We start from the raw sequence: 19,815 nt of genomic DNA on the forward strand, positions 1-19,815 counted from the left end.
GCTTCCGAAAGCCAGGCACATATTACAATGTGTTGCAAAAGATGCTGTGCAGGAGCTCAGAACGGAGAAGATTGCTCAACTGTATCGAACTGGATCACTGCTGATCAGCGTCTTCTTCGATAGAAAAGGAATGTCAGAAACTAGGATGTAGTTTGGGCTACTACCCGAAGAGGATCAGAAGAGGATAGGCAATTGACCAAGTCATTTCAAACGTACCATCGTTTGGGAAAACACGTAAAACAAATCTCGTCCTCCAGATATGAACACCATTTCCACAGATTTCGAATACCTGGTGTTATCACTCGCTGCCTCTCTAAGTACGACAAATGGAGATGGTTTGATGTTATCCTACGCAGCAGAAAGAATGCTGCGCAGGATTTTATATGCGTCACTGCGTTGTTGAAATTAGAGAGAGACAACGACTGCAAGCTTGGTAAATTTGTACTAACCAGATAGTTCATAATATACGAATCTTTCTTATAGCGAATATGTTTTTTGCAATTCACAACGTGACGGTTTTAAGTGCAACATACGTATTAATTAGCAGAAATGCCTAAGTGATAGACACAAATTTTCTAGATGACGCTTATGCCTAATAATGTTTGTAATACTCAAGAACTTAACAATCCGTAGAGAAAGCGAATACAAAGGCATTTATTATGCGGTAAACTTCAGCAGGTAAAAACAAAACGATGATAGTATCTTCAAACCAGCGTTGTAAATTTCTGGAAAATGAGATTAATCTCGCCGCCATCATAAAAAACTTCATTGCGTGCATCTAGTACTTTTCGCCACAGTCCTCACGTCGGCTAAAACAAATGCAGAATTTTTCAGTAGTTGATGTTTGTGCGCAGATTGTAGTCGTATAGTTTAACACATGAGATGAAGTTTTTTAATTCGTATTTGTGCCCAGTTTCAGTAACTTTGAATTTGCATATTGCTGTTATAACTGGAACGTTCTTGAAAACAAATTTAGCTTAAGCATATATTTAATGAAATTAACTGAAGTTCTACTGGGTATGTGAAAATGAAACCTGCCTATACTCGGAATATCTGACCTTCCACTAAGCGAAGAGACTCGCAACATGTCCCGTCCGTGCTGGGATCCCTGTAAAGTGGCTGGAATCAATTTATACACAGGCAACTCACTCACTCAACCACCCACCCACCCACCCGCCCACCCACCCACCCACACACACACACACACACACACACACACACACAAGAGAAAGGCATTAATTGGGACGGACACTGTGTGATCCACGGTTACACTATAATGTACCCGCGCGCAGATATATATCACCAACATTTTGCTACTCGGTTTCGTGACGCCGGCGATTGGTTGGAGACACTGTGAAGGAATGTAATAATGGATGTTTTTGAAACGTGAAGCGGTCCTGCAGCATGTTGGCGGCGAATATCAATAAAAAACTAGCGAACGTCAAAACGAGAAGAAGAGATGCCCTTATCATGACAACGCCCAGTCTCAAGATTCCAACTAAAGCGTTGGACTACGTGAGGAATAGAGGTGGAAACGGAGATTTTGTTGGATACGGAAAGAGAGCGACATTTGTTTATTTCGCTTACCTAATATGTTCTGTAGGCCAATGGTAACTGGAGCTATTTGTCATAGAACGAGTCAATACATAGATCACAAAATTCTGATTATAGAATTTATGAACGAAAGAACCAAAGAAAATATGAAACACGAAAAAGAGTGCGAGAAATTTCTGTACGGAACAGAAGCAGTGTGACTTAGGGTTTATCAGACTATTTCTTCTGTTTTGCTAAAAGCCTACTAAAAATACTTGGGGAAGTATTATCCAAGTGCATGTCGTTTTTTCCGTCTAATACTCAGATGAATGTTGTAGTTTCTTTTGAACGAGTCAATCTGTCAACAATAAACCCCATAATGGAATAAATATATGTAAAGGGACAGCAGGATTAGAATTCAAAGGTACCTGAACAACAGCCCACACGAAGTTCGCGAGCGCACAACGTATATCAGTCTGACCGCCCGTTTCTGGTCAAATATATTTGGTCAGTGAACAGAATTTCCCAAAAATACAACGTCACTCCAGACTAACAGAGGAACAATTACAGGATTCTCTGCGACCAAGTGAGGTGCAGGTTTAGCTGCCGACCATCTACACAGCGGACCGGCCACTGAGATGCCACGATATATCGAAAACATCCATATTGTATGGAAATAAAATTGATACTTATACGTCGACATAAATCTGGCGCTACAATTTTCTAGGGTACCAACATTTCAGAGTGCCTACATACACTGTTGGAAACAAAAATTGCAATTTGAACAGTTCTCGAGTATCCGACGGGGTAACGTCGTAATTTCTCCACAATATTTCGGCAGGCGTACATGCTGCCATCTTCAGGTGGTTCCTAACGAATGCTGTGCTGTTCCTCTCGGCGCCCTATATATACTAGCCGTTATCACCTCCACCGTTTCTCTCCTGGTGTCTTCGGTGCGGCCGGCGCGGCGGCTACTGGGGGTGGTGGGGGAAGCGGCGCCTGGGTCTGAACTGAGGTCTGCAGTCTGCCTCCTGCCACCGTCGGGGGTGGTCCTCGGTCTCTGGGACCGCATCTTTCTCTCCAGGCTGAATGCAGGGTTCCAAGTCTGACTTCAACTGCTCTGCGGCGGACTTTTAACCTTCCCAGCACCCCACCTGCGCTGTTGGGCGACAATGCCTCAACGACCGAATTATTTTACGTTATATTCGTGAGAGGTTGGGCGTCTGACCTTCTCTCCCAGGCCTCCACACTCCGTCTACTTTACCTCTTCAAATGGTTCAAATGGCTCTGAGCACTATGGGACTTAACATCTATTGTCATCAGTCCCCTAGAACTTAGAACTACTTAAACCTAACTAACCTAAGGACATCACACACATCCATGTCCGAGGCAGGATTCGAACCTGCGACCGTAGCAGTCGTGCGGCTCCGGACTGAGCGCCTACAACCGCTAGAGCACCGCGGCCGGCTTTACCTCTTCGCCACTCTTTCTTTGCATTTTGTTTTGTTTGGTTTGCTGTTGGTCTTTCCCCTATATGTGTCCATCTCTCATTGTCTTTTAGGCTGGCGAATTTAATATGTTGCATAGTGGCTGGCTCATCATTTTTTATCGTTGTGATCAGCCAGCCCAGGCCATCTACTATATGATTTCAATACCTTCCTCTACCTTTCCTTTTGGTGTACGTTTCCCCCGTTGGTTCGCTTCTTTCGTTTGCTCTTTCGGTGTGGTTCCCCGTTAGTTTTACGCCCTTTTAGTTCCCCAAGCTCCTTTATTTTTAATTGTTTTACCTTGACACGTGTTTGATTGAGGAAAAAGAGACTGATGGCCCTGTAGTTTGCTCTCTTTATACCACAAACCAACCAACCAGCCAATATTATCGCAGGGGAGGCAACTCGTTGAGGACGCAGAATGTCCGTGACGTGTCGTTGAGCCATCGGAGTTCCCTTAGTCGCAACGAGCAATGACCTAAAGTCATGCCTGACACCTCCCCACACGATGATGCCAAGAGTAACACCACTGTTCCTCTTCAAACAATCAAAGAATGAGACATTCCCACAGGCCGTCGCCTTACTCGTCAAAGACGGCCATTTGGCGTGGTGGAGGAGCATGATTCAACACTGAACACAATGCGACTCCATTCATCAGCAGTCCGTGCTTCTCACTCCAAACGCAGCCGATTGTGTTGTGGTGCTAACGGCAGCCTACATATGGGACTATAACTCTTTAGTCCGGCTGCTATTAGTCCCTGGCCAGTTGTACGCGATGATGTAGAATGTTGCAGGAAGTCCATTATTTATTCTTGGATGGCAGGCGCAGATGTGAATAAGTTACAGTGTGGCGTTGCTCCCTTGTGGCAGAACGACGTGGTGCATTCCCTTACGTTCGCATTCAGTCCAACATCAAGCCACTGTCACATCCGAACGTCCCTCGAATATCGATACTGCATGATTCGACCAGTCCCCAAAATGGTCACTCTGTCAGGTGCTGAAATACTGCTTCACAAGAGTACTTTGCATGTCCGTGTCCCTTATAGTGATGACTCAGTAGCTGATGCTGTTTATCCCCGTTATATACCTTATTAGGCCTGGTAAGAACACTAAACATAAACATCACTATTACTATCTGGAGACCGTTCAACATGTCACAGAGAACTGCATCTTCAGTCAGTTACAACCTGCCGGTGGTGTGTAATTGAACGAAGTCACAGTGCAGAACTTTATTTTGGGAGGCAGTGTAAAACGTCACGAACGCCTGGAAGGCTGAGTGTAGATGCACTAGTCCTACTTCCTTCTCGTGTTTGTGCTGAAATGCTAATTATCTGCATATCGAACCGTGCTGCACACTTTCACCCAGTAAGTCTATTGCATGCCGTCTTCATGGTGTTGCAGTTTCAATAGTCAGCAGTGAATGTATGCGGTGATATGAGAGTAAGATGATGTAACAGCCATCGGCGTTCAGTCGCTGGTGTCGGTGACCCGTTCACACCTTCAGGACACGATATTTCACAATCAGTCCATATCGAGAACGTCCATGGGAATGCTCTGAAGTTCCTCGATTCATAATCGAATGGTATGCATATGGGAAAAGCGTATTAGGTACGGCCACTGCGTGCAACAAGTTCCATACACCCTTCAGCAGCTGTGGGATGCAGTACAGTCAACATTGGAGAAATACTCATGGACACCGAACAGGCTACTGAGCCACTTCAACCTGCTTTACGTACTTAAAACGATCTCTCGATGACAGCAGTTATTCGTACGAATGCGTCTCTATAGAATAGAAGTTTACACTGTTTAATGAATATCAGTAAGTCTACCGTTGCTACGCTCGCTGTGGTACTCACAGGTTGTAGTGGACGTCCGCCATGTTGGGCCTGTGCTTGAGCGCCTGCCTCAGCGCCCACTCCGCCTCCTCCAGGCGGCCCGCAGAGCTCAGCACGCAGCCCAGGTTGCCGTACGCTGCAACGCAACACAATTGTTCATCGTCGGCAACTAAAGCTCAAAGTGTCTCTACTGTCTATATCTCAGACTCATGTCACTCAAATTGTATCATTACTGGTTTAGACAGAATACCACTTCATAGACGGATGATCTGTTTAAAAAGAAAGAAAAATAGTAGGACACATTGCAACGTAGTTGGTAAATAAAAGAGCGTTTGGTTATAACCGTAAAAAAGAAAATTCGGACAAAAAGTCGGATGTTAAGATAATCGTCTTGATGCTTGTTATTATGTTCCTAAGCATGCCATTAGGGCACACCTGATTGAAATTTTCACTAATTAGTAGAAAGGAAATACCAACATCAATAGTTAAATGAACAAAAACTGCTTCCGTGACAGAGCCTTTTTGGGTTGTGTTATGATGTGTTCTCCCTGTTTTTTTCTTTTCTCCTTTGTTAGGATTCCGTGTGGTGCAGGCTCATACTTGCCTTGTAGTAGTTTGATTTAACGCATTCTGTTTACTGTACACTTGCGACGGCCAGTTAAGTAGTTAGTTACTTTCAAATCCCGTCTGCAGACTGGCATCATCTATCGAGCTTCTAGGCTACGTATAGTTTATCTACATCAGTACTTACATAACATTTTTTTTCAGTTTTCAATCTGAGAAACATGTATCTCGTTATCTGTTCTATATATTTGTTATTTTAAATCGTGTATCGGCGATTAGAAAGCCAAAAAGTTTACATTGTTACGTATTTATCAGCGGCCTTCACCTCCAAAAATCAGAGTGCAGACAATTTTACTTTGTCAGAACCTTTTCGGGGCTGTTCAGTTGACGAGTTACTATTCAACGTATGCAAGCAGATATAGCTGTGTATGGAAGTTTGTTTCATCAGTCATTCAGTTCCAAGTATTTTACTATCCTCCTTTTTCTTTATTTTTGAAGAGATCCTCTGATGATGACTTGGTAATAAGTCGAAACTGGTTACGATACTTGTTGACTGACCTCAGGCTAAAATATGTAATGACTTCTGATCGTTGATGATCACTTGGTAATAAGTCGAAACCGGTCACAATACTTGTTGACTGACCTCAGGCTAAAATATGTAATAATTTCTGATGATTAATGATGACTTGGTAAAGAGTCGAAAGTGGTTATGATACTAGTTGATGGACCTCAGGCTAAAATACGTAATGAAATTTTTTTACGAGGAATTCATAGTTTTTCTCTGAGGCAGTAAGCCTAGACTGTAAAACTGAGGGAGTTACAGAAGTGGGTCTCTCTCTGTCTCCATCTGTCCCTCTCTCTCTTCGTAACGAGCAAAACACCGTAGACGGATGTTGTAACTTTTATAGTGTTGTACTAGGTGGAACAGTCAGCTGCTAAGTTTTTCTCATCATAAAGTAAATACAATGTATTTCCTCTTCCATTTTTACGCTGATCAGCTAGAACATTATATCCACCTAACTAATATCAATATAAACTCGTCCAGGCCATAGCAGAGCCACGTGGCGAGGAATGATTGCTGGACAGACACACGCACTGTGCATGTAGTATCAGTGATTGTGCTGCCTGTGTGTAAAAAGGAGAAGGCGCGCAATCTATCAGAGCTTGATAGAGGGCGGATTGCGATGGCCCAGAGTCTCGGCACGAGCATTTCTGACGCTGCACGACTCGCAGGGACTTCGAGGAGTGCTATGGGGAGTATCTTCAACATGTGGCGAAAACAAGGTGAAACCACTTCCAGACGTCGGTGGGGTTGAGCGGCCACCCCTCATTGCAGATGTAGGACGACGTAGGCTGGGCAGACTGGTGAAACAGGACAGGCGGAAACCTGTGGCGGGACTAACATCAAGATTTAATGCTGGGCAGTGTACAAGTGGGTCTGAACACACAGTGCACCGAACACTCGGAACGATGGTCCTCCGCAGCCGACGACCCTCGTATGTGCCAATGTTAACACCACGACAACGGCAACTACGAACGAAATGGGCACTCGACCATCGGCACTGTACGTTGTCACTCTGGCAGAGTGTTTCATGGTCTGATGAATCCCGGTAAATTCTTCATATGCCGATGGGAGGGCGCGAATGCATTGTCTTTCGGGGGAACAGCTCCTTGACACCTGTACGGCGGGACGGAGACAAGCTGGCGGCGGCTCCATTTTGTTCTGGGAAACATTCACGTGGGCATCCATGCGTCCAGTGAGGCCCGTGCAAGAGTGTCTTACTCTGGTCCCTTCAAGACGATAATTTTTCCCGATGGCAGTGGCATTTTTCAACGAGGTAATGCGCCATGTCAAAAAGCCAGGAGTGGATGAAGTGAGTCGAGGAACACGGGAACACAGTGGCGATTCCATTTGATGTGCTGGCCCCCCAACTTGCCAGATCTGAACACGATCGAACACTTCGACCATCTCCCCGAAATTTGTGGGAATCAGGTTATTTACGAATGCAGATGTGATGCCAGCTCCCTCCAGCGACCTACCAAGGCCTCAGTGCTTCCATGCCACGACGCGTACCCGCTGTTATCCATGCCAAAGGTGGGCATACCGGTTACTAGGTAGTTGGTCATAATTTTCTGCTGATCAGTGTACATGCAAGTAACTGTATTTACGCCATGTACTTTTGGGTAGTCAAATACTCACTTTAGTTAGACTTTAAAGTTGTGGGATTGTCGTACCATTTGTTGTATGGAGGAGTTGCCTAATGTTTACACAATACACTTACAAATTTGCTGCAGTTACACGTAGATTCTCGCAGTGAATGCATATATGAGGCCTTGTAGTTATGATATCGATTACAAGTGGAAAGCATTAGACATGGGAGTTTTGATATAAAAACAAAAAGGGATTGAATAGAAATTGTTTTTAGCTTATTTTTATTCTCATCAGAAACAAAAAAATGATGAAAATAATAATTGCACTATATAACCGTACTTAATGACAAAACATATGAACTATATCATGTAGTGTCTGCCCAGAATTTCGCCTAATCATGGGAGTTAGATGTCGCTGCGAGCATGCTCTGCATTGTGGGCCTCAAAGGGCACTTACTCCAGTTCATGAAGTGGACTGAGGTTTTTAACTTTGCCACAGTCACAGAGCTTAGATGGACTAGCGAAGCCTCGCTGTAACGTACTCATTCTGCAGGTGTCAACACCAGGGTGAAGTCTGTTTAATAATTTTCGTAGAGACCAATATTCTTCATGTACCGGGAGAAGATGTTCGGTCGGTCGCAATCAGCATAGTGAGTATTTCTTGTCCTCCTTCATCTTAATCTTGCAGATTTTCGATTGTATGAACGGAGCTCATCTTAGATCCCTTTCGTTGGTGCGCAGGTTGATATCCAATCAATGGGTGCACATGTGAGACAAACACTTTAGATGTCTCCTTCATGGACGAGTCGACAAGTTTAATTCAGAGACGTATCAACTTGTTTAAAGTGATTGGATCTGTACCAAACAGGGCAAGCATATCCTGCAGCAGAATTACACAGGCTACCAGTTGTAAACGTCTCTGGTTGTGTACCCCAATCGATCCAATCGCTTTGCGAGGGATGTTATTTCTAGCAGATACTTTCTTTTTGGTGGTGATACAGTGCTTTTTGTAAGTGCTTGTGTGAACCACTGGTGCACCTACATACTAATTTGTTGGACACTGATCTAACAGAACGTCCTCTAAACTAACGTGCTACCATGCCACTTCCAGGACATGGAGTGTTGTGCACTAGCCGGATACAATCCACCTCGCCGATTTATGACAATGATCGGTGAGCTGGCCTGCCTCGATGCGGTTTCTAGTCGCTATTCCCACATACCACTAGGTGAGTGCTCCAGACTCGTAGCCACGTCTCGCCTCAGATAAACGCTAGGAAAATATTCAGAAACCGTTCTCACACTTATCTATGAGATTTACTCTCAGACAGATGGGATCACACAAAGTCCGTCCTTGGGGGTGAATAAGAGACGGATGGTCGTAGATGTCTATTCTTCAAAACCATAATTCCAAGCTACTTGCAATTTCCGTGAAGATTGCTTGTCCTTCAGAAGTAAGGCACATACCTGACTTTTTGATGGGTTAGGTTCCGATTGATTTTCTCTCTATTAGTCGGTTAATTCAGCTAGCATTTCCCATACCTTTTTACTATAATAAAAGTGAGTTGTCTTGGTGGCAATAGCTCGATCATCTGCATATATAATGCCCCTGGAACGATCTCGGAGGGGCTGGTCCTTCATACAAATATTGAAGAAAATTGTGGGAAGAACATTACCCTGTGGCAAGTTGCTCAGTGTGTTATTCTTTAAGAGAAAACGAAAATAGAACTGGGTGTAAATAAAAGAAATGTAATAGGATTGTAATGACATACGTAAAAAACCTCCTAGACGTTCGTTTTAATTTCAATGACAGCATCGCGCAAAACAGAAGAATACATTAAACCCACTGAAGACAGCACAGAAAGTACTCAACCACGTTTGAGTTACCTAAGGTAATTAAAAGGTGTCCCACGTAAGTCGAAATTTCCCTCTGTTTTTTTTTTGCTAAAGCTGTTCGCAGACTACTCAGCTGCCTAAGTGTCAACTGTGTTATTTTATAACTATTACCTAATACAGGAAAACGTGATTATGATCGCCAGATGGTACAATGACATAAATAAAAATAATGCAACGCTCGTAAATTTATGCAGGGTGCACCACCGTTCGACAAGATGATCTGTGGAACGTCACCAGTATCGCTAACGACAATTTAATATCTAGGAGCATCCTGTTGGTATGTGGTGTTGCACCTGACCCAAAGTTATTACAAAGGGAGCACACGGACATAATCTTTCACAGGTTAAGACAAAAAGAAAAATTACAAACGTTTGATCAGTTGACCATACTGATGTATGGTGCAATGCTGCGTCTGTACGCCCTTTGTGCTGTAGCAGGTGCAGTACCGTACTCACGAAGAACACACGTTGCAAAGTAAGAAGTAAATTGAACCTGTTTAAAAAAAAGAGCGTAAAACGCCTTTTGTTGCTGTGGTGTCTCCATCTACACCGAATTCTCTCTGGGTACTGAACGAGGCAGTGAGAGAGTGAGGACGCCAGCTGCATCAGGGAGGCCCCTACCAGCAACCAAGCAACCAAACCAGTCAGCTTCAGACTGGGTCAATATGATGACCAAACAAGAATATTAGTTCACTATCAAACATCTCAAACCAGTGTGGTACGATGCTGTCACTGTGACATGGAGACTTATCCTACTGCAAGATAGCGTGGCTACTGGGGAAGATAAGAAGCATTAAGTATTGTACAACATTGTTCGCGTAGTCCACAGTCGTAATGGTGCATTTGATTACTACCAAAGGTCCTGTGGAAGGCCAGGTGAATACCTCCATACCATAATACTGCCCCACTAGCCTATGGCAATGGGTTTGTGCCTGTTTCAAACAGGATGATGATGTTTCCATACACGTCTGTCGACCGTGTGTAACAAGAAATGTGTTTCATTCGAGCAGATGACACGTTTCCATTGATTCACTGGCCACTCTCTACGGTCGCATTCCCACTGCTGATGTAAGTGGTGATGTCATTAGGACAAAGTATGAACGAGAAGGTATAATCTACTGCACAGGCTCGTGTTAAGGAATGTGTGCTAAACACGTGCTCTGAAACATTTCTGCCTCTGCTAGAAGTTGCTGCTGCTGGCAGATCCGGAGATCGTCAACTATTTTGTTTTATGGAGAGGCTATTTTCATCGGTCTTGAGTTTTCTCAGTTTTTTACCAGGAGTGACATCGTGATGCAATTTCTGCATTAGCAGAAGTGATATTGGTACTGATGGATACGAAGATACTGTGTCGGTATGTACAATGAGGTATTTATGTTATGCAAAAGTGCTACTGACAGCTTCGAGCTTGATATCAATAGCAATGAGCCCTGCCCTGCACACCCACGTGTACTGGCTGGCTCTGAGTACTATGGGACTTAACTACTGTGGTCATCAGTCCCCTAGAACTTAGAACTACTTAAACCTAACTAACCTAAGGACATCACACACATCTATGCCCGAGGCAGGATTCGAACCTGCGACCGTAGCAGTCGGGCGGTTCCGGACTGCGCGCCTAGAACCGCTAGACCACCGCGGCCGGCACGTGTACTGGAAAGGAGATCACAAAGGCGAGTCTCATGTCTCATTTTACACAGGACATATTGATATTCCACGTAGAATGATATAGAAGCACACGATTCTTGTATCATGTGGACAGTGCAATGATTTTATGTAGCAGATCCTTTGTGGCTACTTTCCTGTGTAAGCCGGCCGCTGTGGCCAGGCGGTTCTAGGCGCTTCAGCCCGGAACCGCGGTGTTGCTGCGGTCGCAGGTTCGAATCCTGTCTCGGGGATGGATGTGTGTGATGTCCTTAGGTTAGTTAGGTTTAAGTAGTTCTAAGTTCTAGGGGACTGATGACCTCAGAAGTTAAGTTCCATAGTGATCAGAGCCATTTGAACCATTTTTGGAGGGGGACGGGGGGGGAGGGGAGGGGGTTGAGAAACACTGCAGTCCTCTTAATGCGGAAATGTTAAGTCCCATAGTGCTTAGAGTCATTTCCTGTGTACTTGTATCATGATTTGTGTTTCATCAAATTAAATTGTAGTTTTTATACTAGCTGATTGCTTATGGACTAGTTTTTAAACTATTGATTCTAATAATTGTGATGTACCTTGATGAACACAGATGATTGGCGGTAACATCCTATTTGATCAGTATCCCAAAACATGTAGTTCATCCACGTACACGTATGTCACATAAATTCTGTTAAATTTGACAGGGGGCTACAGCGTAGTGGAATGACTACGTGTGTCTATTTAACTGCTGTATAACAATAAAAGCTTCAGTCAACGGGATGGGCCAGAAAGGAGACTCACCTTTGGGTGGGTTGATGTGAAGTGCAGAGCGGAAGAGGCTCTCTTCATCGTACCAGTCCCTGTTGCGCAGTACGGTCCGTGCTCCGAGACTGGCAAGTGTGGCAGCCAGTGCAAACCCTGACAGCCACCCCCAGTGGTGGTGGTGCTGGTGCTGGTGTTGGTGGTGGTGGTGGGACCTGCGACTGAGGCGCTGCCAGCCCAGGCCAAGCAGCAGGCAGTGCCCAGCGCTGGGCAGGTACAGCACGCGCTCTGCTGCCGCGAAGCCCACGTAGCGCGCCACGTTGCTGGCCGGCAGGAACGGCACCACCAGCAGCGACAGGCTCACCAGCAGCGCACCTCTGCCACAGGGGCCACTGCCGCTGTGCCAGAACACGACGAGTGTCACTACTCACACTACCTGAGGCTAGCGACTGCGTTCACTGTATCTTCACATAGAACAAATGCAGAGTATTTCATAAATATTTACCTGAGTTCATGAAACTATTTTTGTACATGAATTGACATAAAAATTTGGTAAGAATTTTAAGATACGCATGTGGCTACAAAACTTTTTTTTTTTCAAAGCACCATTAGAAATTGTAAGGGTTATACCTTTTAAGTGCATTCACGTGCAGCAATGGCCTTTTGCTTGGTAAAGGGGAAAAATGTAAAGGCCTTAGGATAGAACCCCAGTTGGTCCAGAGATTTTGTCAGTCTGTCTTAAAGCTGTCATTCAATACATCTTATTAATGATAGAAAGATTCGCTGCAAACGACATGTAATTTGTATTTCACGTAAACAATAGGCACCTTATCTCGGTTGTATAACTGGGGTACTTTAGGGACACGCAAGCTGCCTTCTTGAACGTGGCCATTGAATAACACGATATTAGGCTGAAGAGAGAAAGGAACTGGTACACCTGCCTAATATCGTGTATGGAACCCAGGACCATTCAGGAGTGCCGCAACACGACATGGGATGCACTCGACTAATGTATGAAGTAGTGCTGGAGGGAACTGACACCATGAACCCTACAGGGCTGTCCATAAATCCGTAAGCGTACGAGAGGCTGGAGATCTCTTCTGAACAGCACGGTTCAAGGCATCCAAGATATGCTCAATGTTCAAGTCTGGGGAGTTTGGTGGCCAGCGGAAGTGTTTAAACTCAGAAGAGTTTTTCCGGACCTACTCTGTAGCAAATCTGGACGTGTGGGGTGTCGTATTGTCCTTCTAGAACTGCCCAAGTCAGTCGGAATGCACGATGGACATGAATGGATGCAGGTGATCAGACAGGATGCTTACGTACGTGTCACCTATCAGAGTCGTATCTAGACGTATCAGGGGTCGCATATCACTCCAGCTGCACACGCCCCAATCCATTACAGTCCCTCCACCAGCTTCAACAGTCGCCTGCTGAAATGCAGCGTCCATGGATTTATAAGGTTGTCTCCGCTCCGAAAGCCCATATCGATGACATTTCGTTGAATGGTTCACACGCTGACATTTGTTGATGGCCAAGCACTGAAATTCGCAGCAGTTTGCGGAAGGGTTGCACTTTTGTCACGTGGAACTATTCGTCGTCGTTGGTGCCGTCCTTTTCGTTCTTTCACGATCTTTTTCCGGCAGTAGCGATGTCGGAGACTTGATGTTTTACCGGGTTCCTGGTATTCAAAGTACACTCGTGGGGTGGTCGTACGAGAAAATTCCCACTCCATCGATACCTCGAAGATGCTGTGCCTCATCGCTCGTGTGCCGACTATAACAGCAACTTCAAACTCACTTAAATCTTGATAACGAACCATTGTAGGAGCAGTAACAGATCTGACAACTGCGCCAGACTTTTGTTGTCTTATACAGGCGTTGCTGACCGCTGCGCCGTATTCAGTCTGTTTACATGTCTCTGTATTTGCCTATACCACTTTCTTTTCCGCTTCAGTGTATTATTGCTACAACCTTTGGAAGGTTTTCGCCATTAACTTTAGACTGAATCTGCATTAATCTTTCGCAAACGTTGTAAGCGACCGATTATTGTGACTTGATAATTTACTTCATAAGCCAAACCTACGAGCATGTCGCTTGGAGAGGATGTTTGATAAAGAGATAACTGAGAGTGCACATAATCGTGATGTCCGAAGATTGAAAGAAATATTCAAAAAATTAAAGAATGATAAACAATAAGGTACTGGATTTGATCATGTACTGTCTTTATGACGCCATACCAGAATTATTAAATTATTTTTGAACATTGTACTGAAATCGAGATATGGTAGGCAATTTAAGTGGTGCATTGATATATTTATTACCAGAAAATACAGCGATGTTGATTCTGAATTTCGCTGGAGGCGATTAGTAGTTTGGCCATGGAGGACTGCTGCCACTAATTATCTAGGACTGAGAGCAGTTTACTCATGTGACAGTTTACTTACTCGGTAGCAGTAAGATTACTCTTTGACTTCGGTGTATTCTTTTCCTACTGTCATCGTTAAGAATTTTTCCCCTCGACTTATTCTGATCAGTCAGATTTCAACGACACTAGGCAAGGCTTATAAACGATTAGTAAAAAACGATTGGTAAAATCGTAATAGCTATGGGTATTTCTATTAAAAGCCCGTTTTGTGTGACTTCTCCATGACTCGGCGACTACATCTCGGAACAATCAGCTTTTCTTAACCCTGTCGGTTCATCGTACACCTACGCCCGAGGAATTTAAGAGCCTGTAGGATAGGAGAACCGCAACGAAGTTCAATGTACCCTGCACCGGACACACGACAAATATTCAGTTGACAGTCAAGCCTGTCCCACACTTTGCATTTCTACAGTTACTGAATTCATTCCTGTTGGTATGTGGTGTTGCACTTGACCCAAAGTTGTTACAAAGGGAGCACACAGACAGAATCCTTAACAAGCTAAGACAAAAAGAAAAATTACATACGTTTGATCAGGGGACCATACTGACCTATGGTGCAATGCTGCATCCGTACTTCCCTCGCGCTGTAGCGGGTCTTACACCGTACTCTCGAACAACTCACGCTGCAAAGTAGCAAGTAAATTGAACCCGTTCAAATAAAGAACGTAAAACGCCTTTTGTTGCTGTGGTGTCTCCATCTCTACTGAATTCTCTCCGGGTACCGAACGAGGCAGTGAGAGAGTGAGGACGCCAGCTGCATCAGGGAGGCCCCTACCAGCAACCAAGCAACCAAACCAATCAGCGACTTACATTTGATGTCAATGTAAACTTTTAGTCTTAACGAGTAAATTAAAATTCATCCCAGGTTTCTGTTCATTCATTCATAAGATGCAGAGTTGTCAAATAGAATGAATCTCTTTGGAACACCGGGTATAAATACAATTCAAAGTCTGCCACATTTTAAGTAAGGGGACTACAGAGTTCTATTCCTGCTCTTTAATTATCTCGACATCTGATCAGCGACATGAAAATCAATTATAACAGGACTAAGATTATTTATGACGATGTGTAAGAAACTAATCAAAAAGAAAACAGTACGAATTAATTAAGAACTTGCAGGACAAGATGAAGAAATTTTTGTTTAGCAAAGTTCGAAATAATGGCTGTATGAATAGATGAAGAAGTAAAGAGAGAAATCAAACTGATCTGAAATTTTTTAAATATAATGGTTAGTCTTTTCATAAACCGAACTTACGATTTATCTGAAAAGGAATCCATACAGTCTGTGTGTATTAACTGTTTTGACTTGGTGTCAGTCAGACACACATTTTTAATGAGTACCGCTGAATCCTGTAATGCATCGAAAGTTGAGTGCGTCATTGCTAATAACGATGAGAGTGAACGATAAGTCACCAAAGAATCCCGAAATTCAATTAGTATGTTACAACATAATCCAATGACAGAACTCCAGTTTCAAAATAATTTGGATCCCTTAATTGTGATAGGGGCTGGATGTTAGTCCACCAGTATTCTCGACAATGTGTTCTTTGTTGTGAGCAATTTTTGGACAATGTAACAGGTCCTTAATGATCGATCTTTCCCAAACGCTTCTATTTGCTCTGTGATATTGAGGACCATGACCTGCTCGGTGGCTAGAACATCGAGCGAGGTTACACAGTGTTTAGGACAATGGCCTCGCATTCAGGAGGAAGATGATTCAAATCCAATTCTCTTAAGATTTTTCGTCATTTCCCTAAATCTCTCCAGACAATGCCCGGGATGGTTCCTTTGAAAGCACACTGTGTGCTTCCTTAGCAAACTTTGAAACAATCTGAGCATGTGGCCAGTCCCTAATGACCCTGATGTCGACGGGATACTAGATTAAGAGAATCGAACTCTCATCAGTAAAACAGCTTAAACCGTTTGATAACCATACACATTAGTTAATGGGTTCAGGATTTGACGTTCAGCATGTGAAACCGTCATCTTTGAAGACGTAAGACACTAATTACACTGGTTTCATTAGATTAGAATTATGTCTGATGCTGGAGATTTATTACATGAACAGAGAAAATGTTCGCTATGCAACAAATGTAAAGGATCACTTTTTCGAAAGCCCGTAATTGTCTTCCAGTATGGATCAAAGCCCACGACCTTCCTGTGTAATGGTGAGAATGCGTCGAGCGCTGCTAAGTCACTCTCGCATTCGACGACGCACAAACAGCCAGGTGTTAACATAAGCCAGTGAAAGTCCACAGCTCAGAACTTAATGTGAGCTGCAACGTGGGTTAATGATGTCACGTTGGCACCGAATTTCAAAAATGGCCCTGAACACTATGGGATTAACTTCTGAGGTCATCAGTCCCCTAGAACTTAGAATTACTTAAACCTAACTAACCTAAGGACATCACACACATCCATGCCCGAGGCAGGATTCGAACCTACGACTGCAGCGGTCGCGCGGTTCTAGACAGCAGCGTCTAGAACCGCTCGGCCACCCCGTCCGGCACCGAATTTCAACACAATTGTACCACCGTGGGCGTGTCATGCAGTGGAGGGGTATCACATACCACTTACCCACATTTAACCCTTCTTTTGACGCCTCTTAGAGAACCACGACACGCAGATTTGAAATCTCGCGGTTTTCTTATGGGTTGGCCTCACGCATTTCCCGGATGAAAAGTTTAGTTCGCAGCGAGATGAGCACCAACAAGACGTTCTTGACAACGTTCGACACTGCTGCCAACCCCTGGGCCTTTCAACCTTATTGTAAGGACATCGTAGGTCTGGAAGCCAACTGAACGATATCTGCTCCTTTTGGAGTTTAGTGTCACCGTAGTTTTTGCACTGGTATACAGCGTAGAGCCACTATGGACCGTCAAAAACCATTCGACAAAATATGTATGTGATCGAATCCAGGCAAAAGGGTTAGTGTTTCATCGGTTCTCCTGCTTCAAACCCTCCTGTGACGTAATCAAGGGGGAGTGCAATGTTACCACGGGAGTGAAAAAAACTGTAAACGGTCCCTCCAACACCTCCCAGTTCGGCAACACCCTCGGTGCCACCCACGGCATATAAAAATATAGTTGTCAGAAACATAAAGTCGGCCTCGCAGCTACTCTAGCACCTGAAGGCAGACATACCCTATTTGATGGGTGTCGAAGGGGTTGCCTAACCCTCAGGCGCCAGAGCAGCTGCGAGGCTGGTGTCGAAGTTTCTCATAGACACAGTTTGAAAGTGCTCCAGAATGTGCGTGGGTGGCACCGGTGGTATTGCCGAGTTGGTGGGTCTTAGATGGACCCTTTGGCGATTTATTCACGAATATGTTAATGTCGCACCCCCCCTCCACCCCCTTTCATGATCACGTTACTGAACAATTAGAACAGGAGGGGCGGAAAAGCATATACACCCTTTTCTGCTTCGGATAACGTTCAAACTTTATCGAATTGTTTTGAATGGTCCCTAGTGGTTCCACCCTGTATTCTAGTCGTACTACACTCCAAAAGTTGAGATCAAGTTCAGGGGGGATTGCAAGGACACAATGTCCTTAGAGTAGGGCTGGATCGCCGGGGGGGGGGGGGGGCGAGGGGGGGAGAACAACGATTTCGAACGCTGTCAAGAACGCCGTCCTATTGCTCTTCGCATTGTGAACTATCGTTTTCGCCTACGAAATGTGAGAGAATGACGCCGCAAAGGAAGGAGAGATGGGAAGGATACTTAGGTCCTTGCACCAGTTGTCGGGAAATTTTGTGATCTTCGAGTTAACAGTCCACTTTCGCGACGTTCCTGTCTTGCGGAAAGACCTGCAAAGTGACATTATATTATATTACGAGGGTTATTCGGACAGTAAGGTGCGTTGGGCAGCGTCTCTAGTACGCCCGTCGATCGCGTTACGTCGTTCGTTTTAGTTCTGACCACACAGGGAGCACATAAAGATACCTAGAACAATAGTGTCTCCTGCCGAGGGCGTGCTGAGAAATTTCGCCTTAAGCTATGTAGCCAACTTAACATAACTGTCTTGCGTTTTCTTCTTTCAGACAATTATTGGCCGCATTCTGTAGGGGCAATGAAGATGCTCCTGGATCGTTTTCAATTGGAAATGTTTGTTTACCCACAATACATCCAGTAATTGTCTTTTTCTGTTTCATCTCTCTGCTGAGAAATTTCGCCTTAAGCTATGTAGCCAACTTAACATAACTGTCTTGCGTTTTCTTCTTTCAGACAATTATTGTCCGCATTCTGCAGGGGCAATGAAGATGCTCCTGGATCGTTTTCAATTGGAAATGTTTGTTTACCCATAATACATCCCGTAATTGTCTTTTCCTGTTTCATCTCTGCTCACATGAGCCGATGGCTATGAAGACAACATTTCAGCACAGACAACGAGCTGTAGGCCAGCGCAGAGAATTGGCGGAAAGCACTGGCGGCTGCCTTCTGTAACGAGGGTGTTGGAAAGTTGGTACAACGCTACGATGTCTAAGTCGGATCGGTGACTATGGAGATAAGTAGATGGAAGTTGTAGCTAACTGTTGATTTTCACCGTGGTTTCCATTTCGCGACCTATCGTTCCTTACTTTCCGAATAGCCCTCGTAAATCAACTAAGATCGCTATCCGTCTCAAACTTTATGCGATGCCAGCCGAGGTAGTGGGCGAATCTTGGGAATTTATTGGCTATACTGAAAATGAGGCACAATCATGAATAAGTAACAATAAAGATCTCTTCTGTCAGGTAATAAGTAACAATAAAGGTCCCCATTACCCGGACATCTTTGTACAAAGCGGAATTAACCGCAAAACGTCACAGGAGGCGGACATGCCAGTATAAAAGTAGGAAGAGAGTGCTGTGTTGCCAGCAGAGAAGCTGCAGCAGCGGACTGTGTCCGTCAGGAGAGCTCATTGGCTTCGAACGTCGACTGTCATTTGATGTCTCCTGACTAAAACATCCATTAGGGACAATTAAACCCTTCTAAAGCTGGCCAAGTCGACTGTTGCTGATGTGATTGTGAAGAGCAAAAGCGAAGAGACAACCGCAACTAAACCAAGACAAGGTAAAAGCTCATGTACCGACGGGCGGGGATCATCAGTGGAAGGAGTTACTCGGGAGTTTTGAAGTTCTGACAACAGTCTATCTGGGACAATGTGCGTAGGTGGTTACAAAAACGGGGTATGATGGTCGACCAGTACCTCATAGGTCACCTGTTTCCGTAGTCGGTGCTAAGCGACCGGTTGAGATGGTATAAAAAGCGACGTTACTGGCAAGTGAATGACTTTAAACGAGTTATTTGGACTGTGAGTCACACTATAACCTGTAGCAGTCCGATGGAAGGGTTTGGGTTGACGAATAGCAGGAGAACGTTACGTGCCGTCTTTTGTAGTGCCAACACTGAAGTGCAGAGGAGAGTATCTTACTCGTGCTTAGGGTATGGTCCCCTTATTGCGCTTTAAACAGCGCTAAATACGGAAGGATGTGAACACATTTTACATCACTGTGTACTGTCTATAGTGGAGGGACAGTTCGGAGACGATGATTTTACCAGCATGACAATGCA

General features: G+C 44.5%; 1 protein-coding gene across 1 annotated transcript in view; it reads right to left on the reverse strand.

The window, feature by feature from the left end:
- LOC126419638 (protein O-mannosyl-transferase TMTC2-like) overlaps positions 1-19,815 on the reverse strand; it is a 188,849-nt gene that overhangs the window by 84,729 nt on the left and 84,305 nt on the right. Inside the window, exons 6-7 of the mRNA XM_050086826.1 lie at positions 11,881-12,239; positions 4,877-4,991 (exon numbers count right to left, since the gene is read on the reverse strand). Of these exons, the coding sequence (XP_049942783.1) occupies positions 4,877-4,991; positions 11,881-12,239 (474 nt within the window). The remainder of the gene's footprint in view (positions 1-4,876; positions 4,992-11,880; positions 12,240-19,815) is intronic.

Source organism: Schistocerca serialis, chromosome 9 (assembly GCF_023864345.2).
Source record: "Schistocerca serialis cubense isolate TAMUIC-IGC-003099 chromosome 9, iqSchSeri2.2, whole genome shotgun sequence".
Classification (NCBI taxonomy): Eukaryota; Metazoa; Arthropoda; class Insecta; order Orthoptera; family Acrididae; genus Schistocerca; species Schistocerca serialis.